Source organism: Morone saxatilis, unplaced genomic scaffold, assembly GCF_004916995.1.
Source record: "Morone saxatilis isolate NCDOM2014 unplaced genomic scaffold, NCSU_SB_2.0 Contig6, whole genome shotgun sequence".
In the NCBI taxonomy this organism is placed as follows: domain Eukaryota; kingdom Metazoa; phylum Chordata; class Actinopteri; family Moronidae; genus Morone; species Morone saxatilis.
The window spans coordinates 6,943,891-6,968,180 of NW_023340206.1; the positions used below are offsets into that span (position 1 = coordinate 6,943,891).

Consider the following 24,290-nt stretch of genomic DNA (forward strand, 5'->3'; position numbering starts at 1 on the left):
GACGTGACTCGAGCAGGAGCAGAAGACGCGCGAAAGACAAGACGAGGAAGGAGAGTAGAGGCGACTAAGACTACCTACATTAGTAACTTAGCAAAGCCAATAAGCACATACCAGTAATGTACTCACTACGTTAGTTTGTGGGATTACAGGTTAGAAATATCTCTGTTAAGAACCGGCACATCCAATGTGTGAGAGCCAAGATTATCAAAGTTATCAAACGTTACAGTCGTTACTCTGTTCTGCTCTGTATTTGATTTTCACTCCAACAACTCTAAACTTATTTCCAAGATAGTATTATCTTTCCCAAACTCATCGGTTGAGGTGTATTCACATTAGTACGGTAAATACTGCGCCCACCCATGCAGAACGCGTACCTCAAGACTTTTTATTTCCACTCTAATGTGAATATCCTCATTTTTAAACACTTATTTCCTTTTGTAAGATTGAAACATATTATACAGGGTTATATTAGAACAAACTCTTTTATACACTTTATATATCATATAATACTGTGCGGTGTGCGTGATGGTTTCTTACCGGTGGTCCAGGCTCGCCAACTCCCTGAGGACCGGGAGGCCCTGGTTGCCCCTGGAAACCGACATCACCCTGTGGAGTGTGAGAGAGCGAGAGTGGTGCAGGAACAGGATGAGACACAGGTGGATTATCATGCTTCATGACTTTATTTTCATTAAACAATAGGTTGGCAAACTTTACCTTGGGTCCCGGAAGGCCAATCCCTGTTTCCCCTTGGATTCCAGGTGGCCCAGGAAGTCCCCTTTCTCCCTATAAAAAGACAGGCAGGGAATAGACATAAAAACACGCACACACAGATGCGCAAATACACTGCTTTGTTCTTCTGATTCCTGTGTCCACGGCCTCCTTTTGACATGATCGGACATTGGTAGAGCTGTGCAGGTTTTCAGACGACCGAATCCCGTAAAAAATACAGACTTTCTTCAGTTTTCTTTGGGATCCTCCCACTACACACATAAACACACTGTTTATCCCCCTAATATTCAGCTATTTTTACAGGGGGTTTAAACATATACTATTCCTGTTCTTCCATTCCTTCAGTCGAGACTTTATTGGTAAAGAATGCAATTATTCACTGAAAGGTTGTAAATCACAACCATGGTGTGCAGCAGGAGGGCACAGGAGAGGCGTGAAGAGGGCGTGGAAATGTTAGTTGCATACCGGCATTTTTTTTCCCTTTCCCCTTGCCCTTTCAGGCAAGTTGGGACAATGTTTAAAGCCAGACATTAGTCTGCCATTCAGGTGATATAGGATGACAGCCAGACAATCTACATGAACATTCTTCCAAAATAATTAAGGAGGGAACACTTGGTGGGGAGTGTTGGCTCATGGCAGAATTGGCAGCTACAACACGGAGCTTAAAAAGTATGAACAGACAAATAGGCTGACAAGGTAATAACAGATGAGGTGCTTCAGTGAGGGGTTTCAAACGTTCCAGTGGCGATGGATCATAACTCACACATAAGTGTTCAAATGTATGGTCACCCGATCAGTGTAATCAGTTTGTAGGGCTACTTGACATTTGTGATGTTATTTATGCTCGTGATGAATTGATTTAATCTAAACACATTTTAAATGTCAACTTCGTGAGTGTAATGTTATTCTGAGAGAAAAATCTCAGAAACAGAAGGAACACTTTATTATGGCACATGTGTTTTCCCCACTTTATATTCTTCCACATGCAGCAACACATTTCATTTTTCACCTTTGACACTTTGCAGGTAGCAAAGTTATTAATTATCTTTGTGCTGGTGAATCTGCTGACATTGATGCCCCTTTCATACAACTATGAAAGAGACTTAATTCAAACCAGACCAAGAGACCCAGTCTTCTTCAGACATGCATCTGGTTATGGAAAAGCGAAAAGCGCAAAGTGAATTCACTCTGATGTAATGGAGTGAGGAAAAAGTTTGATTTACTACATTCTTAGTTTTCTTTTGTACCTAAACACTTCCCAGATTTCAGAAATTTGGTTCAAGCATGTCAAAAAGCAATTTCAAAAGCATCAAGACAGAGGAATACTCACTTTTTTACCCATTGAACCTTCAGGTCCGATATCGCCAGGTGGACCAGAGAGACCCTGAGTTGTTAAAGGTGTGAGAGAGTTACACATTGGGTATTGCAAAGCAGCAGTTAATGTAGATTATCAAGGATTAATCAGACCCTGAACATGAACTACTACATTATTTTGTGGGATTATGAATTAGGAGCAAAGCAAAACTTGAACCTTTGTCTTGCTTTCAACCAGTTCACAGAGTTAGTGTTAATTTGTATTTATAATATATATATAATAAAATCTGCTGCCAGCAGTTGTCATTACAAGCCATACATTTTTATTACTGTAAAATGCATATGTGTTGTGCTAGAAGGGATAGCTTGACAGGTGTAGCAACGCTAACTAAAAACTAAAAAGCCTTAGCGAAGGGTCAATTGGATTTTATGATAAAAAAAATGGTAGATTTTACCTGGAGTCCACGATTTCCTCTTGGGCCAACGGTACCTTCAGGCCCCTAGAAAAGAACAGGAGTTGCTTGAAATTCATAATCCATGGTAATCAATACAAAACAGTACTTTTATCCTAACGGGGTTGTGTGTGTTATAATGACAGAGTGGTAAATAAAAGTAGAAGTATGTAGTATGGAGAATGACCTGTAACTGGTACCGTAAAATAAAACTATATCTTTTTATTGAGGTCAGTTATTTATATTTCACTCTGATAAAAAAGAATTCTGACTGTATCACTGAAAAAATGACAAAAACAAAATAAAATTGAAACAGAAAATTACACATGAACATTAAAGGGCAACATACTCTGTCTCCCTTAATTCCAGGTGTGCCACACTCCCCTCTCTCTCCCTGCAAGAGAATAAAAAGCAGTTTAGTGAAGTAGCATAGCATCATTTTGCATAATTTCAGACTTATAATCAAATCCCATAGCTATCCTATAACAATGTTGAGCAATTTCCAAGCAACAACTTATCTTGGAATAATGGGTTTTAATATCCCAGCCAGGAGCTGGTTTCCAACAACTAATGTCATGTAATTCCTTCAAAAGGAAAGTAACTAGAGATACTTACAAACAGGCTTGACATTAAACACAGATGAAAAAAGGAGAACAAAATGGCATGATATTTTTAAAGTCTTTACCGTGTATGCTTCCTTTCAATGCACTTTATCAGGTCTGGAAAACATAATTCTCCAGCCTCTCTCACTGATGCAGATTTTCCACTAGCGTGGGAACCTGACACTTATGAACCACGGGGGCATATTGAGATATATACTAGCAGCAGAATCCATACAATACCTTCTCTCCTTTGTATCCAGGTTTTCCCTGTGTGTACAAAACAGTAATGTTAAGTAAAGAGAAGACAGGCAACAACCAAAGCAGAACAAGACCCTTTTCCTTTTAGACAAATTATTATTTATAATGTTTTTATACTGTAATTGTCGACTTTACTTCATTTAAAACCCTCAGCTCACCTCGGATCCTTCCCGACCCGGAAGTCCACTCAGCCCACCCTCGCCCTACAGGAAAGAAGGATTTTAGTTTTACTAGGAAATGCAACCATCCTGGTTTGTGCCAGCAATAGTAGGTTTGTATTATGTAACTGATAGTTGTATGTAATATGACGATACAGCACCTTCTGTCCTTTTGGGCCAGGGCTTCCATCTTCACCAGATCGACCCTTCTTCCCCTGTAGAGAAAGTCATGGAAGCACCATTAGGCAGAAAACAAGTGCAGTAATTTGCAAAGAAAGCAGGAACTTTAGATTGACGGGTTTGCAGCATAAACTGATGTTTCAGCAACTGTGTGCCTTTCTCAGAGCTTAAAGGGAAAAGCATGACAGCATTGTATATATAGCTCCTGGGGATGCATGAAATCATCTGTAAGTATGACTTAAATATAAACCTACAGCCTGCAACTGGTTAGCTTAGTTTAGCATAAAGACTGGAAGTAGAAGAAAACAGGAAGCCTGGCTCTAGGGAAATAAACGAGATAACGTGTTAATTAGTGAGCCTTTGTGATGCTGGCAGATGGATTTTGTTGCCTTTGGACAGAGCCAGGCTAGCTGTTTCAAGTCTGTATGCTAAGAACCATCTCCTGGCTCCAGCCTCATTCACTATACAGATGTTATTGTTATCAATCTATCTAACTCTGCAAGGAAGCAAATTAGCGTAATTCCCGAAATGTCAACCTATTCCTTACTTACATACAATAGTTTTTTGACATAGTCTGCAGGCTACAGTAAGATATATATCTGAGACCACAGTATATACAGTATCAATCAATAATCTGTTAATTGAAAGGAGCATAGACGGACATTTTACTTCTTTGCTTTGTTGTTAAGAGTTAAATGAGAGGATGGTATACACGAAGCTATAGCCAGCAGCCGGTTAGTTTAGCTTAGCATAATAAATACACAACTTTGTTTTTTAATAATTAAATAAAAAAGGAATAGTAAAAATAAGATTGTTAGACAGATTTTGTTTACCGTTAGACCGAGACAGACTACCTGTTTTCCCCTGCTCCAGTCTGTACAAGCTGAGCTTACTAGCTGCAAGCTTCACATTTAATGTACAGACATAAGAGCGGTATCAGTCTTTACATCTAACTCAAGCACAATTCCCCAAATTTGGCAATGACTTTTTATCCTCCAGGAGACACAGCTGTAACAATTGTCTCATGTAATGCCAATAGAATAATCTTCTTTCTTATTAGCTGCCTTATATTCTGCAATATGCAATGTAAGAGCTCTTTTTCTTGACCTATGAAGTGCATCACGGATAAAGGCCATTGAGTCTGGGAGCAGATGAGTCAGAGGGGATTTCAAGTTGTCTGCATGTGTGTGAGAAGACCTACCCGAACAACTGTCTGGCTCTTCTGCCTGTTTTCATGCGTGTGTGTTATGGACTGTGCATGTTCTTATCTCTCAAATATCTCCCTGTCTGTGTGTGTCTGCCTGCACACACTGCTTCCGTCAGTGAGCGCCTGCTGCCCGTGATGTGAAACAGCTTTTGTTCGGAGCATTAGGTTTAAGGGGGTAATTACTCTGTTCTCATCCTGTGAAAATACATCAAAGCAAAACCACTACGTCTAATTGTGGCTGACCTTCTCTGTGTAATAAAAGGAGTCCTCGCATCACGACATGGCTTTGGCAGGCGAAGAAAGTCACGCATGTAACATCTTATCCAGCGAGCATGTGTCCTCAGACAATCCCAAGTGGCTGAGTTCTTTCAACAAACATGATTCTGCTGATTTTCTATGTACATATCTGTTTAGGCCTGTTCTCAATAAACTGTATGAGGAATGTAAGGCATTTTCTTTACTCTTACTGCTGCAGGGAAATAGAGCTCCTCAAAACCGCACGATTTACTAAAACCCCCCCCAAAACCCTGCAATTATTTAGCCTGTTAGCATGAAGGGTGCCTTTGTCAGCTGTGTTGTCCTCTACAGCACTTCAAAGGCAGCCAGTTTGGAGTAATTGTCTTTTAGGGGCAGCAGAAGAATACAAGTGGTTTTCAAAAAGAGAAATTTGATCCTATTGTATGTAGCAGAGGAGGGCCAATACGGAACCACAAAGTGTTCAATATTAAATGAAACAGAATTAAGTCCTATAAAACTCCTAAAAAAATAAGAATGACTAATAATTGCGTTATAATCATAATTATTTATTTATGTAAGCTTTAACCCTTTGGAGCGCCACAGGTCAATGCTGGGTAGGAGGAATACTTACAGCAGGGCCGCTGGGTCCCCTCTCACCCTTTTCACACGCACACTTGCTCTTGGCCAGAGGACACTTCCAACACAGGGAAAGAAGAGTCAGGCGAACCATCCGGGAACATGAATCAAGAAATGTGCGGAAAGACCGCAGTCTGGAGACTTACCCCTTCATCCGCCAGCGCCGTCTGTGGAGAGAGAAACACAAGAATGTTGTCACATTTACTCCATATGGTTTATATATACCCCATCAGCAGAAATGTACAGAAAGAGATCCAAGAAAACCAGCCTAATACAAAACCAGAGTTAAGCTTTTAATTCTGGTCTCAAAGTTACACTGTAGGATTAGACCGGAGCTGCAAACACCTGCTACTAAAACACCCAATTAAACCTGTTCACTGCTGGCCTGGGTTCAGTTTGTCAAATGTTCTTCAACCTTATCCACCTCATTCTGTGTGTGGACGTCCAGCACTTCCCTCTTATAACACACACTTCTTACCTAGATTTTCATCCCACAGGTTTCTTTACTCTGATAACATTCTTTTCACAAGAGACTGGTTCGAACCACATTCATTGATCAGTAAAATAGCCTCGCTAAGCATCCAGGGGATGTCTCCGTAGTAGGGAACAGACAGTCTGTCCGTTTTCAGACAACAAAGTGATGCAGTCGAATGCTGGGACTAAAGATAAAAGACTCAGCTGTGATAAAGACATGCTTATGACATACAGATGCTGCCTGCACAGGGAAATGAGATGCTTGTGGACTGGCTGCTGCTGGGCTCTTGCATGCCAGCAGAATGCAGGCTGTCAGGTTCAATGCTGCCTCGCAATATTTCTATAAAGGTTTTCCTTATCATATTTGGATGTGTACCACCTGTGTCAACAGTAAGCCTAGTTTGAAGTGGTGCTTGAAGAGCTGGTTGAACGATGTAGCGTGCATGCATGTTCTTGCTGGGTTCCTGCTCTTACTGCGCCCAGTTTTCCCACAAAGAGTTTTAATGCAGAGCATATGTTACAGCCAACAGCCTGGTTGTGTCTGCAGGGTCTTTCTGTGCAGCACATGTTCTAATTATCTTAGTGGAAATTTATTGTCGGTTTATGAAAGTAACCCCAATCACTGAAGTCAAGATAAACATTTGGAAATAAAGATAAACTTTGCCACGACCAAAGGACAATCACAGAGCTTCACATTTTTTCTGCCAACTGCTGATTTTAGAGTGAAATTCATTTTCGATGACTTAGGTGATGATAGCAGGCTTGTTACTATGGCAGCAGGTAGCAGGTGTACATCAGGGATGCAATATGCCAAGAGATCATAGCAGTGGGTGGTGTCAAAGACAGCACAGGGGAAGTGCTTATTGGGTTCGTGGAGAAGTAAAAGACGCTGACATTTGATCCTTTTGGCAAAAGTCTGCGTAATGACTTACGCATGAAGCATCCACCTGTTATAAATCACTGGCCTCAAGCATCAAACATACATGCAATTTTACAAAAGGTAAGTGCCAAAGAAATGTAGGAATGTTTGAGCTTGCAAATGGATAGTGTGCAAGTCTGATGAATGAAAATGTATTCACAGAGCTGACTTTGAGGAATTTACACATTTGTAAATGAGAAGGATCTCTGTGACACCTTTATGAAAAAAGCTGATGAATAGGGAGGAATCTATTAAACTACCACTTAAAGTGAGATTGTGTATCTTTTGTTACACAACAAAACATTGGCATAAAAGTAAAAGGTGGGTAACAGTAGCTCAAGTACAGAAGAATCATCAACTCAGCAAGCTGACTCAGTGTCCATCAAACAACGGTACGTATTTTCTTTCTACTTTTCTAACTTAAGCCTCCGTTGCCTTCTGGTCATATCAGAGCATGCAAAGCTGTGTGGGAGCAAAACCTTCAGTGCATTGAATTAAACAAAGGTGAGTTTTATTGCTGGTAAATTTAACTTTTGCTCTGTTAGAGGAACAATGTGGTATTAAATGATCTACATTCAATCTGAAACAAATCAAAGTAAGATTATCTTTTACTCACAATCTCCTTGATGACTTTTTCCACAATGCCTCTATCCTGCAGGTTGTGAAGGTAGCGTGAGGCTGGGGAGCTAGCAATTAGCCGCAGCTGAGCTATATTGGCGGGCTCGTTGGCTTCAGGTGTGATGCCTATGGTGAAGAAGCGGACGCCCTGGTTCTTGGCATCAGCCACAGCTGAAAATATATCTGGGTTCCTGGGGTGCGAGATTCCGTCAAACAGCAGAACTGCGACCTTGATGCTGCTGGGAGTCGACTCCTCCAGGTAAATACGGGTGAGGTTGGTGATGGCGTAGGTGGTGTAAGTGCCGTGGCCGATGTACACGATGGGAGCGATTCTGGCCTTGAAGTCAGCAGGGCTTCTCCACTGCTTGAAGGTCTGCTCTATGATGACATGGCTGCTGTACTGCAGGAGGGCTGCACGGGAGCTGAGCCCCTGACCGGTCTGCAACCGGAGGCCCTGCAGCCGGTCCATCACGTCTGAGGCAAATCGCTTCTCCTGGGCATGGTTGTCCTTGGCGCTCTCTGAGCTGTCGATCAGAAAAGCCAACTCCAAACTGCAGTCTTCATCGATGAGTGCTGAGAAACAAGAAGAGTTAGCAAGAGTTGTAAACCCTGTCTTCCAGAAATTACATTGTTAGGTTTCCTGCCAAAATATCAGATGCCAATACAAATTAATTGTCATTGAGTCTGGGAGCAGATTCAGTGGTATTTATCCATAATGCACTTCAAACATGTTGCTTCTGTGAGACTATATAGGTCAACAAAAAGAGCTCTTACATTGTGTATCACAGAACATAAGGCAGCTAAGAAGATTATTCTATTGGCTGTCATGAAACATGAAAGTAAACCATGGATTGAATGAAAAACAGCTGTTTAACATGTTTAAGTATCTCTTACAGAATGGAAAATCACTGCCCAAAGGAAAAGTTCCACACTTTGGAAAATACAATCGTTTTCTTTCCAAGAGTGTGATAAAACACTGATACTATTGTCATGTCTGTGTGCTATAAACAAGGACAAACAGCTAGCCTAGCTCTGTCCAAAGGTAGTAAAGTCTTCCCACCAGCACCTCTAAAGCTCACTAATTACCATTTTATTTCTTGGTTGGGAGCAATGATTCCTGGAGTCTTGTTATTACAGGAAGCGTATGAAATAAAGAAACAAGATATAATATGATTAGTGAGCCTTAAAAGGTATTGATCGTTGGATTTTGTTACAATTGGATAAAGCCAGGCTAACTGTTTCCGGTCTTTATGCTAAGCTAAGATAACTGTCTTCTGGCACTAACTTCATATTTATTTAAGTCTTGGCAAGGAATAAGCTTATTTCCTAAAATGCCGAACAATTCCTTTAACTCGGGTCATAATCCATACGAGCAAAGAGCACCAAGCAACTTTTTCGTAAGAGGAGCGTCTGCAATTACATTTAGGTATTTTATCATTAGACAGAAGCTGGCGATAGGTTTCATAACAAACCTCTGACTTAACAAATGACCAAGTTACCGAATGTAATGTATTTTTCCTGTATTTTCTGTTGCCAAGTTGGCTGTCTAGACCTTTTTTCAATTATGATATATCACTTACTACTTTCATATTTAGCCCAATATAAAGACCCAACAGATCACAGACAAATGGATTTCATGAGTTGGGGAGGAATTTTTATCTGTGGAGCCTTCAGAAGGGGTAAAGGTGATTTATTGACTGTTTAGGCCCTATAGGCTGATGCCTTTTCAAGAGAAGTGTGATAAGTTCATGAATGTGACATATAATTTTGAAGAGGAAATAAAAGTAACTCAACTTGCTGCACCAACCTTCAGCAATGGAAGGAGGTCACAGATCTAATATAGGCTGAGGATAAATCACATTAATCTTCACAGAAATATGTCAGAGAGAGAATGTGCCCGGGGAAACAAGATTCTGAGCGAATAAAACATTTGGGTAACAGAGCACTGAACGGTCACACAGGAGACGGATGGCTTGGAGAAACCTAAGAGATATGATCAATCCAAGTGGATTGCATCCTCCAGCAATGTCCTTGTTGAGTATCATGTTCTAGTTTTTCACCTGTGGCAGCACCTTTTTTTTTTTCTGGTGATGAAAAAAGTGAAACATGTACCACCTGCATTCCTCTCTACTTTTCCAAATAAGAGCATCAGTGTGGGAAAAAAGCCAACAAAGAGGCCTTGGGAAAAAAGTAAAAAAAAAGAGACAACTTTAGACTTACATTTGCCATTTTGTGGTATGGAATTGGATGGCAATTGTTTGCTCTTCCTCCTGGTGGTCACCACCTCTTCTTCATAGTCTTCTTCATAGTCCTGTGCCAAAAGACCTTGAAATCCCCACAGTAGCAGGAGCCAGTGCACTGAGGGGACCATGACTTCCCTGAGAGATAAAGAGAAGACAGTGATGGACAAAAAAAGACCCAGACACGTCCTCACATTTTAATACCTTCCTGCACAAATCCTGCAGGCACTTAGAGAACAAGCTTTAACAAGCATGAGTGTGTGACACTCAGGCATCAAGCATGCATAACTCACAATGTTGCTGACTTAGGTCTCCAATATGTTCAGCTCTGTAAAGCTCTCCTGGCAGAGAAGAAATTCAGAAAAAGTGCAAATAGGGAAAAGGAGAGATTCTTCATTCAGAGTTAGTCCATGTCCTGAGCATCTCAAATCCTCCTCTGTTGGATCTTTGTTCAGAGTGTGCAGGTCAAGTAGGCACCTTATAGTGACAGCAGCAGCAGTGCGTTGCCAAAGGTTTAGAGTGTATTCTGGGTCTCATGAGACTCCAATTCATGCCATTCTCAGCTCACAGTAAATGAAGGGAAGTCCAGCCCTTTTTTCAACTCACTCCCATTTTGGGGAGAGTGCGGGAGGGGTGGCTGGGGAGACAGAACAATGAGTGCATTTCCCCCTTTTTTTATTAGATAGTGTCATTTTTATGCTTTGTTAGCCATGCTATTTAAAACAGGACCAGAAAGCCCCTGGGAATAATAGCAATTTGTCCTTTTCCACCAAGACAGCTGGTTGAAATCCAACCAGAGCTTTATCATTTTTTTCTCAATGTGTAATATGGTAGTTAGCGTTAAGGTCGTGTCCCTGGTAATATTTCTGGAGAGTTAAGGGGTTTATAAGACATTTAACACATTTTTAAAGGCTGATTCAAATGTTTGACTGTTTTTATACCAAAACTTAAAGCACAATTATGCTACTTTTGAAAAAAGAAATAACACAACCTTCCTCTTACAGATAAAAAAATTAATTTATAAGCAATAAAACACTTGTTTAATTCAGTAGACTCAGGGGTTTTGCCGCTACAGTCTTGTTTTGGTATGAACAGAAGCTTATGGTGGCTAATATTAGCTAACCTTTAATAGATATTCCTATTCATACTTGTGATACTACACTGTATTTTAGCTTTTACCATTATACTGTAATTGTTGCTTGGGGCTACATTTGGACTGTTTAGTAAACGTTAAATAGTCTTGTCATAGTTATCTATTTACACATCCAGCACACAGCATTGTTAGTGTTCATTTGGACTCTTTTTGGACCTGTTTGGTCTCAAATATCTTCCTCTTCAGCTACTAAATGCTCACCATGTTCATTAGCTCTGCTAACTTCTAGTCGTCAGGGGAAATCAGTGGTGCTGGGCAGGTAATGTAATCTGAAAAAGGCACTATGAGAACTGTGTGAATGAATCAAAACAATAAAGTTGCAGGATGTAAAACCAAAACAACAAACTAATATAAGCTATAAAGCTTCATCAAGCCGAGGGGAGCTGTAGAATTACTACCAGCGACACCTTTCACATTAAACAGTCATTTGATCCATTGTTATTATATAAATATCTATTATAGCTACTTAAAAGTATATTTTATTTCAGTTTTTTGTATTGGGCCTCCAGAGAACCCCCCCCCCTTAGAATAATCCATAAAGCTGAGAAAGTTTGGATAGGTGATTTATACCTTAAGGCAACACATCTTGCAAAAGCAGTGTACCATGACTCACCTGAAACACCTGGAGCAGTCATTTGTTAGTCTTTTTCTTGGCACGTTTTGCTGTAAACATTTCCAGAAGCCAGATATAAGTAAATTTGTATGAAGGGTAGGGCCACAGTAACAACTCCTGCACATTGCTTATTCATTCATGTTGTTCATATATAATTAAAATGGTTGAGATCTACCAAGATGCATTTCTTATATATCCTGTACACCCAACATTCAAAACATTGGGTTCTGTACGTTAACACAGGAGGACGTTTCTTTTCTGGCAGAAGTCTCTTCAAAGCCGGATGTGAAAGGCTATAACAGTGCACTTCTTTAGAATCAGTCCAGTTTTTATTGAAACCTGATGCTTGTTCAGCACCAAAGAAAAATCTCATAACTCCTTAATCTTATTATAATTCCTATGTAGTCTTGGATCAGAGGAGTCTTAACATCCCATGAGACTGTCTGCAACCATATAAGCTGGAACTGGAATCACATAACTTTGCAACAGGGATGAAGGCGTATGTTTTTACTGCCTACTGCATTACTAAAAGGAAGGAAAGGTGAGCTGTCACTCAAGAATGCTCCCTCTGAACGATGGACCTCCTTAAATTAGGTTCAGCTCCTTGTCCTTCGTGTGGAGAGCTGATTAAGCAAAGTGAGGATTTATGAGAATTATTTTTGTCGTTTTAATGTTACGTCTGTTTGGATCTACTTTGCAGTGAGAAATAGGAAGCTGTCATTGCTGATATGTGACTTTAAAAGATACTGCTTTGGTTATTTCATCTGAATGAATCAAACTTTAATGGCTTAGACACTTTTTCCGGTGCATAATACACAATATATGGCAAAACTAGGACACAGCATAGCGCTAAATTTCAATATGAAATACCTTATCTGAATTGAAAACCACAAAATTTCTAGGTTGGGTATTCTGAAATAGCAGCAATACCTGTTATTGCTTTTGTTCTCACTTTGCTTTTCTCTCGCAGCAGAAATGCTTAACTAAGTGTGCATTAACTCTACTGAAAGGTTTTCTACAAGCAGACCCCACACAGCAATTACGTGACATTCATTCAATGAGAAGATGGTCTTATCTAAAAGAGCACAATGATGCAGACACCAATAAAGGGCATCAATAAAGAGCAGGACATGGCATTTTTTATGTCATGCCACACAATTTAATTTAATGAGCAAATGGTTTCCTTGGGAAAGGTGTGTGGCATGAAGAGAGGAGGGAAAACAAAACAAGAGTGAAGCTTTCTTTTATAACACTGCGGAAGCCACCACTTAGCTCTTTGATATTCCTTAACCCCTCCAGGTGTCTTTCCTGTGACATTTGGTTTAATCACGGTTTTTACAAGATAATGCATGTTCCTTCAACATACAGTTACAGCATCGCGGAGGACGCCACTGACATCAGTTGTGTTGATAGTTAATGGGTGAACAGCAAATCATAAGACTGGACGATAACTCGGAGCGATGAAGAAGATATGTATGTCCCAACAAGTTTTCATACCAGTCTGATCTAAATGGGGGCTGACAGCTGCACCTCAGACTGAAAAAAAACTGAAAACAATCCTTATTGTGTAACTGTCATAGCATATCAGAAGAGTGTGTTACTGGTTACTGAGCCACAAACATTCAGCTAGAGTTGTTAAATCCCAGATAAAATGCATAAATTACTTTAAAACAGGCTTTGTTTGTGTTTTTTGTACCTGTGAGGCTGCACTCAGGTAGAGCGGTGCTTTGAAATAAATGTTGACGTCATGCTGACAGGCTGACAGTGACAATATTAACACGCCGGTGTTTAGCAGATATTATGTTTACCATGTCCAGTTTAGTGTCTTAGCATGACAACTTTTGCTAATTGGCTGTAGACATTGAGTTCAGCAGCAGTGTTTGCAAGTATTTGGTCATGAAGTATTGCACAGATTTAAAAAAATCAATGGATCATCAAAGTTATAAATATGGATCCTGAGGGCAACATGAATGCAGGTATCAGATTTTATGGTAATCTCTGGAATAGGTTTTTGAATTTGACATGTGCCAACATGATGTTTAAAAAGTGTAATGTTTACTTGATAATGGTCTTGGACATCGCTACGTATTCACTATATTTGCTGTCCACCATCTTTTTGAGTCTTTTGAGTGTTAATTTTGTGCTCTTATGATTAGTAAGTGCCTGTAACACATTATGTAAAAAGATTGCATCAAGTTTTTCACTTCATTATGTAAAACACCTGCATTTAATAATGTGTAACACATTTCCACACATTTTGTAATAAATTACCACATAATGTGGTGGCTAATGTGGGAGTTGCAATTTTTTATGAACTGCATTTTGAACAAGCTGAAGCTTTTTGAGAAACCCTGACCAACATCATAATTTAAACCACATTATGTAACAGATTGTGGTGGCTAATGTGTTACGTATTGCATTCATGCTGTTTATTACAAAATGTGGCAGATGTTTACAAAATGTGGATGCTGATCATAATGAAGTGAAAAGGTATTACATTATGTCGAGTTATTATCACCAAAACCACTACATCCTCTCGAGACCATGAATGTCTGCACAGCCTTTTATGACAATGTATCCAATAACTGAGGAGATATAAAGACCGACAACAGGCCGGCATTGCTACATTGCCTAGAGCTATGCCGCTAGCAAGCCTAAACAGACCAGAAAAAAACAGAAAAGCCTTCACAAACACTACTACACCTGTGTGGGATTATAAACTACTATCTGTTTCAGCTGACCACCATGAGCTCTGCATTCTCATAACCTCTGAGGTCTTTGATGAAAAATCTTGAAAGAAAGTACGGCATGGAACATGTCTGCGGGAGGTCAAAGGTCCCCTGCTGTCAAAGTACGAACCTGACTATACACAGCTGCAGCATTTTGTTTGGAATGGGAAACATTTGTAAGGGTTTGAATAAAGGTTATTGTTCCACAGCCCACGCCATAACGTAGTTCATCAAACTTTTCTAATGATAGCAGAGGCAGGCCTGTTTAAAATGGTAACCACACTGCCATGTTCTGCATTGGACCCTGCTCAGGAACATGTCCATTCTTGCATCACCTGGCTTCTCGCACTGTTGTGAACTCATTCAACCTGATCACTGTAGCTACAGTAACTGCAACACAAGCTCAATATTTCTAAACACAGAGGAATGATACGTGAAAACCCTTTTCTGGGAAACACTGCCAGGTGATCTCAACATTGCTCCTTTTACTATATGGCAACTTTTATCACAAGATATTGTGACATTAAGTGACATTTAGAGATGATCTGCGTCAACTCCTGTATGTACTTGTAATAATCCAACAACACAAACTACATAATCATGGCAACACAAAGTATTCTCAGTCATCATTCATCAGATGTTACTTTGGGGCATGCACAGGATGCTTTATTCAAATACTGGTATGTGCTGTGTTTTCACAGACAAATACAGACTAGTAGAAATGTATCTAAGCCTGCAGGGAGTCAGATAGTCATCAGTGGGTTGGAGGAGTCATGCAATCAGTCAATGCATTATCAAAAACATCAACAGGTATGTTTTAAAATGAACGCTGAATCTTATCTTAACTTATCTTAGAATATTGTGCTGATAAAAAACTAATTATATGAAACTCGTACTCATAGACAACAGACACTTCTATCAAATAGCACTGTTTGTTCAAACTGAGGCTGAGACAAATGGATGATTTAAACCTTATAAAATGAAAAACACACACTCTTTTTCATACACTTGCAAAAAACAATCCGCTACACGTTCTGTCTCTTTTGGTACAACAGCACCCTCTAGTGTAAATATGGTGGATGCACTCCTCAAGGCTTACATTGCACACACACCTTCCTAACTATAATGTAGAGTATGTGTCACCTATTCATTTTAATAGTGTACTGGATATTTTAGTTAGGGTATAAGAAATCAATTAATGTTATTGTAATGTTTTGTACTATAATTGTACATTTTGACTAATAACTAACACTTTCTCTGTCCCTTGATGTTGTTATTAATGTTTTTAATTACATCAAGCTTTACCTGCTTTGACATGTGTGTGTCAAAATTTCTGCCCTGAAAAAGATTAACTCGAGTATCTCCATTTTTTGTTACTTTACATTTCAGGAGCAAATATTAAATGTTTTGTACGTTATTGTATTGTTCTCCACTACATTAATGACAGCTACAGTTACTTTTCAAATAAAAATGTTATGTACAAAACATATAATCAGTCTGTAAAATATGTTTCTTTAAATATAATTGCTATACAATAGTTTATAGAGTAGATAAACTGGCATTAGACTGCCCCTTATAAGATGTTATGTAATTTTATATATTGCATTGTTTGATTAGTATTATTGATACTTTACCACCATATTAATGTTGTAGCTGGTCGAGGTGGAGCTCATTTTAAAACTGTTGAATAATTACTAATATTAAGAATGCATCGTATTTTTACAGTATTTATATGTTTGTAAAATCTTAATCTTCAAAGTAACTACAGCTGTTTTAAGATTATATGTTTTATATAGAACATTTTTATCTGCAACTGTAGGGTAGAGTAAAAAGTACACATATTCCTACTGAAGTTTACATGATCATTACTTAAAAGTACTGTCCACCACTGCCCCCAGCCTGGCTGTGTAGTCAGTGCAGGTCCACTGTTTAAAGTCTATACCACTGACACTGTGAGGTCAACTGAGACCCTTGAGGTAAAACATAGTGATGTCTTATGATTCAGTTCAAGTTCTGTAAACACAGACAGAGTCCTCGAGTTTTCAGTCCAAACATGCAATGAACAACTTGGGGACGTTTTTGCATTTTCTCTGGGGAATGAGGGTTCTGTTAGTGACCTAAACCAAAATAAGGACTCCAGACATGAACAGCAAATGTCAGCAGCCGAAAACTTACTCCCCTTAATATGGGACATTGTGTACAAATGGTACAGTACTTCACATGCACCAGACTTACAAAGGAATCAAGAGTACGTTTCTCACTCTCCAAACAGATAAATTACACAGGCACAACAGATAAAACAAGACATTTACTAATGCTAAGAGATAGACAATAAAATATAAAACATCTGACTGATTGACTGACTGATTTAAATGTTAATTCACATACATAAACCCTTCGTTTGGACTGGTTGACTGTGAAGTAGTCCAGCTCTGCTCTGGAGGGCACAATGTCAGCTGGACGCGCTTCACGTCTACGCATGCTCGGTGCGGCCTCTTTACGTTACGCGCAGGCGCAGTTCGCCTCGGCGGTCATTCATTATAAAGCCGTCGCTCCGTCTCTTTCCACCTTCAGCCATTTTGACAATGTTGGGAGCTGTGGGACGCTGCTGCACCGGGGCTCTGCAGGCTCTGAAGCCCGGGGTCCAGCCCCTGAAGGCTCTCGTCGGATCCCCAGCCGTCCTTTCACGTAAGTCCTGCACGCTCGGTGGCGTTTGACCGATTTTGTAGGCAGGAAAAAGGACTTAATTCCCGCGGCTGTCGTGAGAAGGGCAGGGGCTGTGCTAAGGTTAGCTGCCAGCATAGCAACACGCTGGCTGCAGGCCTTCACGTTAAAATGTCAAATACGAAGATCGGTAAAGCGATTTAACAGCGTTTAAAGTGATCACATGAGCCTGTGTGCTGCTACTGATCGATGTCAGGGCTCAGACAACGAGCAGGCTGAGTTTTTGTGGAGCTAATAGCAATGACCTTTGTGTAATGACATGAGGCGGAGTGTGTTAACTTAGCGGCACTGGTTGAGGCTGAGCTCACAGATCAGCGAGGTTAGAAAGTCCTCTGCAGGGTTTAACCCGCTGACGCATTGAACAACCAGAGTCACGTATAAAGTATGAAGGTTATGATGCTTTAGAAACGTGTTCGCCATTGAATGTCCTGTCTGACAGTAGCAGCTTTAGCAGCGTTAGCTCAAAGTGCACTTCATTCATAAGTCTTTTCCACGTTAACGCTATTTAGTAGGGGAAACTGCTTGTTTATAGGTTGTATTAATCATAATCTACTTATGTTTCACACAACTGCGCTCATTGCTTTGTTAAACTGCATTTTTTTTTTAAAGGTAATTCGCAGTTTAGCCCACAGCTATGACTTGACATTGAGACACGCAGTTGTCTGCTCTCTGTATCCGGTGCTCTTCAGCCGACATGCACATATATATATTTGAGATGAACTTATACCATCTGCATAACAAGGTCATGAGTGAAGTACGCATGTACGGCACTGGTCTAAATGCGCACACTGTCTGCACTACTTTACAGGCAGAGACTATGTCGCACCTGCCGCCGCTGCCGCCGTCGCCACCGGGCGCATTGTGGCTGTCATCGGTGCTGTGGTCGACGTCCAGTTTGATGAGGGCCTTCCTCCCATCCTCAACGCCCTGGAGGTCGCCGGCCGTGAGTCCAGGCTAGTCCTGGAGGTTGCACAGCATCTTGGTGAGCAGCTTTTTGGATAACCTTCAGCAGTCCTGTCCCAGTATGAGCAGACGGGAAACATTTAAACAGTAGCCGATACGTTAAGATGTTTTTGTGATGCTTTTAGGGGAGAGCACAGTGCGTACCATTGCTATGGACGGTACTGAAGGTCTGGTCCGTGGACAGAAAGTTCTGGACACCGGTGCCCCTATCAGAATCCCAGTGGGCCCCGAGACTCTGGGCAGGATTATGAATGTCATCGGTGAGCCCATCGACGAGAGGGGTCCCATCTCCACCAAGCAGTGAGTTCACTTTGATACACTTATATAAATAAACAATAAGCAAAATAAGTCTCAGACTGACAGTATTAAAGTGCAGGAGGATAAGGTGTTAAGCAGTTTTCTTTACCCAAAGGGAGTTTTAAAGATATTCAACTTTAACGGTCTATTTGAGTGTTGCTCTCTAATAAGTACTTTGTTTTTTTCACTCCACAGGACTGCACCCATCCACGCTGAGGCCCCTGAATTCACTGACATGAGTGTGGAGCAGGAGATTCTGGTGACTGGAATTAAAGTGGTAGACCTGCTGGCCCCCTACGCCAAGGGAGGAAAGATCGGTACGTGTTAACACGTTAATGTTTCTCACGACAGGAGTTCTACGGGCAGGATTGGTGATTGATACTGGAATCTTTAAAGCCTTTTGGTAGAACTAATCCTCTGTATCTCTTGGTCGCAGGTCTGTTCGGTGGTGCCGGTGTGGGCAAGACTGTGTTGATCATGGAGCTGATCAACAATGTGGCCAAGGCCCATGGTGGTTACTCTGTGTTTGCCGGTGTGGGAGAGCGTACCCGTGAGGGAAACGACTTGTACCATGAAATGATTGAGTCCGGTGTCATCAACCTGAAGGACACCACCTCCAAGGTAAGGGGTTTTCTTTTCTAAGTCTCCACGAGACACAGAAACTGGCTTATTTACTATGGCACAGAATCAAACATCAACCACTCACCTCAACTCTCGTCTCTGCTAGGTGGCGCTGGTGTACGGACAGATGAACGAGCCCCCCGGTGCCCGTGCCAGAGTGGCTCTGACTGGACTGACTGTAGCAGAGTACTTCCGTGATCAGGAGGGTCAGGATGTGCTGCTCTTCATCGACAACATCTTCCGCTTCACACAGGCTGGCTCTGAGGTCTGTAACAAAAAAAAAAAAAGTTTACAAAAGCAGTTAATGGGGTTCTAATGAGGTTGTTGGGTTATAACCTCTTAGTTAACTTAAATGTTGATCGGCAGGCGTGATGCTGAATAAAGTCATCTCTTCTCAGGTGTCTGCCCTTCTGGGTCGTATCCCCTCTGCTGTGGGTTACCAGCCCACTCTGGCCACTGACATGGGTACCATGCAGGAGAGAATCACCACCACCAAGAAGGGTTCAATCACATCTGTGCAGGTAAACATGGAGCTACATTGACCGAGTGCATGTCCGTCCTGTTTGTTAAACCCTTTAAATAAATAGATTAAGTGCTGGTAGATGTTTCATGTTGTTGGTTTTGGGGAAACTGTTACGACAAAGATTAACCAGGTCTCAACTCTCTTCCAGGCTATCTATGTGCCCGCTGACGATTTGACTGACCCTGCCCCCGCCACCACCTTCGCTCACTTGGACGCCACCACTGTGTTGTCCCGTGCCATCGCTGAGCTGGGTATCTACCCCGCTGTCGACCCCCTGGACTCCACCTCCCGTATCATGGACCCCAACATTGTCGGAGCTGAGCACTACGATGTCGCCCGTGGTGTGCAGAAAATCCTCCAGGTTTGGGACTTTACTTTTTGAATGCTCTACTTTAGATTTGACTAACAGAACATTTATCAGGCTAACCAGTTTACTTTCCTTCTGTAGGACTACAAATCCCTGCAGGATATTATTGCTATTCTGGGTATGGATGAGTTGTCTGAGGAGGACAAACTGACTGTGGCCCGTGCCCGCAAGATCCAGCGTTTCCTGTCCCAGCCCTTCCAGGTGGCCGAGGTCTTCACTGGCCATATGGGCAAGCTTGTGCCCCTCAAGGAGACCATCAAGGGCTTCCAGAGCATTCTTGGTGGTAAGTATATTAGAGTTCAGTGATGTAACTTGTTTAAAATGGTTAAATTGTTCACATTTCTCCTGCCCCTCAACTTCTTCAGCTCTATTTGTAGTCCTAACGTTGCCCTTTGAACCTGTTTCCTTGTAGGCGAGTACGATGCTCTGCCCGAGCAGGCTTTCTACATGGTCGGCCCCATTGAAGAAGTTGTTCAGAAGGCTGAGAAGCTGGCTGAGGAGCACTCATAAACATCCAAACAATCTAAACTGTTTTGGGGAGAGAAACGGAAGGAGAGGGGGGTCCTGTGGTTAGGAGCACTTGGTTTGTAAAACATGTCAAATTACAAATGTACCTGTCTTGTCATCCTAAAAGAAAGTTCTATTTAATGTTTCCAATGGAAGATGGAATAAAACACTGTCTTTACACAAAACAGCTCGTCAACTGTATATTTCCTATAGGCTTTAATAGTTGCAGCTGAGAATCTTGTTCCTAATGAGGCATTTCATGAAATGGCTGTCCTCATCCACGCTGACCACAAGATGGCAGTCTTGAGCCATGTTACGCTTTCTGAACTGTGTTGCAGCTTGTCTCGTACTGAAATAAAGCAGTGGACAAAAAACTGGACGAGTGTCTGATTTAGAAACATTTAAACTTATATGTACCAAAACATTTACCACTGTCATGACTTGAGTTCAAAAATGTTTACAATATTTTAAAAACTTAATATTTATTTGCTGAATAGCGGTGATTTTTTTTTTTTTTTTTAATTTTTTTTTTTGGGGGGTTTTTTTTTTTTTTTTTTTTTTTTAATTATCAAGTTGATGTGATCCTCTGTTTGGATGAATTTGAAGGATAGGACAATGAGAATAAATGTTATGCAGGACTTCTGCAGATTATGATGGGAAACAAGTAAGGACAATAAGGTAAACAATTATTTACTATATATATTTTTTTTCAGCAGTATATAACAATTCCTATTGAAGTAATCTATTAAATTGGCGCTTCCTGCCTGACTCACATAAGCAGCAGAAACTCAACAGATGAACAAAAGAAAATGTTTTAGCTACACTATGTCCCATGTATGAAATTAGATTCTGAGTGTTTGCTACAGGTTTGATGGCGCTGACTGAAGCTCTACAAAAACAGTTGATCAGCCTCTTGCAGCACCATCCAGTCACAACAATCCCACTTCATAGGTGTTACAATTTATGAAAGCCTTCAATCCCATACAAAAACGTTTAAAAACTAACATTACTGCCTACAACAGGAGAGAGCAAATATTGCAGACTGATTAAGTAATAAGTAATTAACTAAGTAAATTTAATTTTACTGACTAATTTTTTTTGACCTTTCAAGACTCGCAGATACCCTGTTAAATGTCTCAAGCCTTTAAGCCATGAACTATCAATGACATACACAACCTTTGAAGAGGGTGCACGAGTAGACATTACCTTACTGCTCACGTTCAAATGTTGTGTGCTGACACCTTATGTCATTACAGTCCTTTATATTATTGTGCATTTTCAAAGTGGATTTCTAGAAAGTGAACAACAGAAACAAACGTAGTCCTGCAGGCTGCATTTTTATTGCTCTTTAACCTTTCATACATGCCTATCATCAAGGCCAACAAAGCACTATCGAGATAAGATGGCCTTGAAAATGCCCACAGTATAACTGCCTGTGACAAAAGCACATCTATAGAAAATATTCAGAGAAGGGATACAGACATAGTACTTCTTTAAACTGTAGTGTTTATTGTTGGATACACAAAGCCAGTCAGTTGGTTAAAACATGCATAAGATGTGCATTCATGGATACAAATTTATTGGTTCTGCTTGGCAATAGGAATGGCTTCTTTGCTTATAATGTAATCAGTCACACATGTCGGCATATAGGACAGCGGCAGCCAGAAAAACTTGGCGTCCCAGCCTGGGGAGTAGCGGGTGCGGGGCCGGACAGCCGATACAGCGTGCTCTATACAGCTGACCACCTTCATCAGGTCTGCGTCACTGAGCTTTGCAACTTTGTCTGACAACACCGCTAACGCTAGGAGGGAAGATTAGTGGAATAAATAAATGTGGGAAATTAAAAACAAATGTCTTAATAAAGAAAAAAGGACAATCCAAACTTACACTTCTGTAGAAATTCATTTCCATAGTCGTCTCTGACCTCCTGGGGCATTCTCTCCCAAAGCATATTGACATTCTTGGTCAGGATACCAACATCAGTCACGTTTGTTTTGAAGAAGCCTGGCTCGATGCAGAGGACTTTGACACCGAAAGGTGCCATATTTAACCTAAGAAAAACATTCAATTTGATCAGTGCTTGTGTGCAGACTATGAAATCTTTGACACACTAACAAATAACTGATTGTGTGAGTTAATGTTTCACCTAAGGCTATCGTTGAAGGCCTCCACGCCGTACTTGGAGATAGTGTACGGGCCCCCCGTAACACTGATCCTCCCAAACACACTGGCTACATTCACCACTCTCCCCCTGGCCTTCTTAATTAGCGGCAGGACGCTCAGGGTCACCGCGATCACTCCATTCAGGTTCACGTCCAGCATGGACTTGTAGTCATCTATGGTCAGCCAATCACACGGGGCGGAGGGAACGGACACGCCTGCATTGTTCACCACAGCCCATAAGCCTAGGAGGATCACACAGAGGACATCCACTCAATTAAGTAATTAAGAAAAAATTAAACCAAATGTTACCCTGTCAAGTTCCTTCAACTAGCAGAGTCTTTAAGTTTGACTCCACTGCTGCTGGAGAGGAAATTCAAAACATGTCAATACATGCTAAATACATTTCTGATGTGACTAATAAGTTGGGTGTTGGCTGGCTTCAGTCTGTGTATGTGCTGGTTAGCTCAATGAGAAACAAACAGTACACCTAGTTATTGAGCCAGAAGTATAATGACTATGTATCCTGTGGTGCTGTTTAACTCCTACTGCAAGAAAAACACATAGGAGTGTCATATGAGCGATTCAGATTTGGGCCACTTATGCCTGCAGTGTGATCATAGCCTTAGTTAAATACTAACATCAGCATGCTAACAGGCTCATAGTGACAACCCTGATATGCAGGAGCTAAGCAAGTTTACTGACTTTCACCATGTTCCTATTTTAGTGTCAGATTTCTAACATTTGCCAACGACACAAAGTATTGGACACAATTTTGTCCTGATGATGGTCCTAGATGAAGAGTTAGGATCACCAAAGTTATAACAATTCATCTTAAGGAGACCATGAATGTCTGGACCAAATTTAAATTCTGTGAATCTAATAGTTGTTGAGGCATTTCACTTAAAAACACAAATGTCAGCCTTATGGTGGCACTAGAGAAAAAGTCAATGAAGGATGAACAAAATCTGATGCTAATCAGTCCAATAGTTGTAGAGATACTTAAGATACTTCAGAGTTAACACTCACCGCGCTCCCCCACTTTGTCCTTGATCATCGCTGCAACCTTGGCAACGCTGTCCTTAGACCGAACATCTAGGTGTGTTGTGATCAGCTTGCTGGAGCAGGACTTCTTCAGATCCTCTTCTCCCTTCTCCGTGAAACAAGAGGCGATCACCCTGAACCCCTGCTTGTCCAGATGACGGGCCAGGAGGTTGCCAAAGCCAGAGTCGCAGCCTGTGATGTACACATACTTGCTGCCCTTGTCAGGGACCCTGGGTAGCTCCCTGAACCAGCGGTACAGGTAGTAGAACACCACCAGCCCCAGGAGGTACAAGTACATGGCTGTACGTACAAAGAGAGGAAACTGTCATTTTTTACTCACCACTCAGCCACACTGACTTGAGTAACCCGGTATAATGCAATACTATATTGTCCAATGTGAAGACACACTTTCAATGCATGACTTTAACTTTTTTAGTTTCATTTTACAGTGCCCAGTTAGTTACATATATAAACAACTATAGTGGAGGAAGAAACCTCTTTAACGACTTTAACCCTTAGGGGTTCCTTAAAAAAAATCACACATTTGTTCCTATGGCAGAAAACT

The 24,290-nt window shown here is 41.0% G+C and overlaps 3 protein-coding genes across 4 annotated transcripts in view; 1 reads left to right on the forward strand and 2 right to left on the reverse strand.

Moving 5' to 3' along the window:
* The window catches only part of LOC118339762 (collagen alpha-1(XXVIII) chain-like), a 32,125-nt gene extending 21,970 nt beyond the window's left edge, over nt 1-10,155 (reverse strand). The window contains 12 exon segments of the mRNA XM_035677479.1: nt 538-606; nt 715-783; nt 2,060-2,113; nt 2,499-2,543; nt 2,845-2,889; nt 3,338-3,364; nt 3,514-3,558; nt 3,675-3,728; nt 5,769-5,831; nt 5,920-5,940; nt 7,783-8,357; nt 10,005-10,155. Of these exon segments, the coding sequence (XP_035533372.1) occupies nt 538-606; nt 715-783; nt 2,060-2,113; nt 2,499-2,543; nt 2,845-2,889; nt 3,338-3,364; nt 3,514-3,558; nt 3,675-3,728; nt 5,769-5,831; nt 5,920-5,940; nt 7,783-8,357; nt 10,005-10,155 (1,218 nt within the window).
* A 6,891-nt stretch (nt 10,156-17,046) lies between these two features.
* On the forward strand, nt 17,047-20,708 carry LOC118339756 (ATP synthase subunit beta, mitochondrial). The gene is made up of 10 exons (XM_035677471.1): nt 17,047-17,207; nt 18,052-18,225; nt 18,332-18,506; nt 18,699-18,820; nt 18,940-19,124; nt 19,231-19,389; nt 19,523-19,645; nt 19,796-20,008; nt 20,096-20,297; nt 20,427-20,708. Exons 1-10 carry the CDS (start codon nt 17,105-17,107, stop codon nt 20,522-20,524), a joined length of 1,554 nt encoding a protein of 517 aa, XP_035533364.1. The 5' UTR covers nt 17,047-17,104; the 3' UTR covers nt 20,525-20,708.
* A 1,149-nt stretch (nt 20,709-21,857) lies between these two features.
* Nucleotides 21,858-24,290, reverse strand: part of LOC118339759 (retinol dehydrogenase 7-like) — a 4,150-nt gene continuing 1,717 nt past the window's right edge. Inside the window, exons 2-5 of one of the 2 annotated variants that reach the window (XM_035677476.1) lie at nt 23,711-24,025; nt 22,668-22,926; nt 22,409-22,572; nt 21,858-22,322 (exon numbers count right to left, since the gene is read on the reverse strand). In XM_035677476.1, the coding sequence (XP_035533369.1) occupies nt 22,099-22,322; nt 22,409-22,572; nt 22,668-22,926; nt 23,711-24,023 (960 nt within the window). In that variant the 5' untranslated portion in view covers nt 24,024-24,025 and the 3' untranslated portion in view covers nt 21,858-22,098. The remainder of the gene's footprint in view (nt 22,323-22,408; nt 22,573-22,667; nt 22,927-23,710; nt 24,026-24,290) is intronic. The other variant, XM_035677475.1, reaches the window with a different exon arrangement.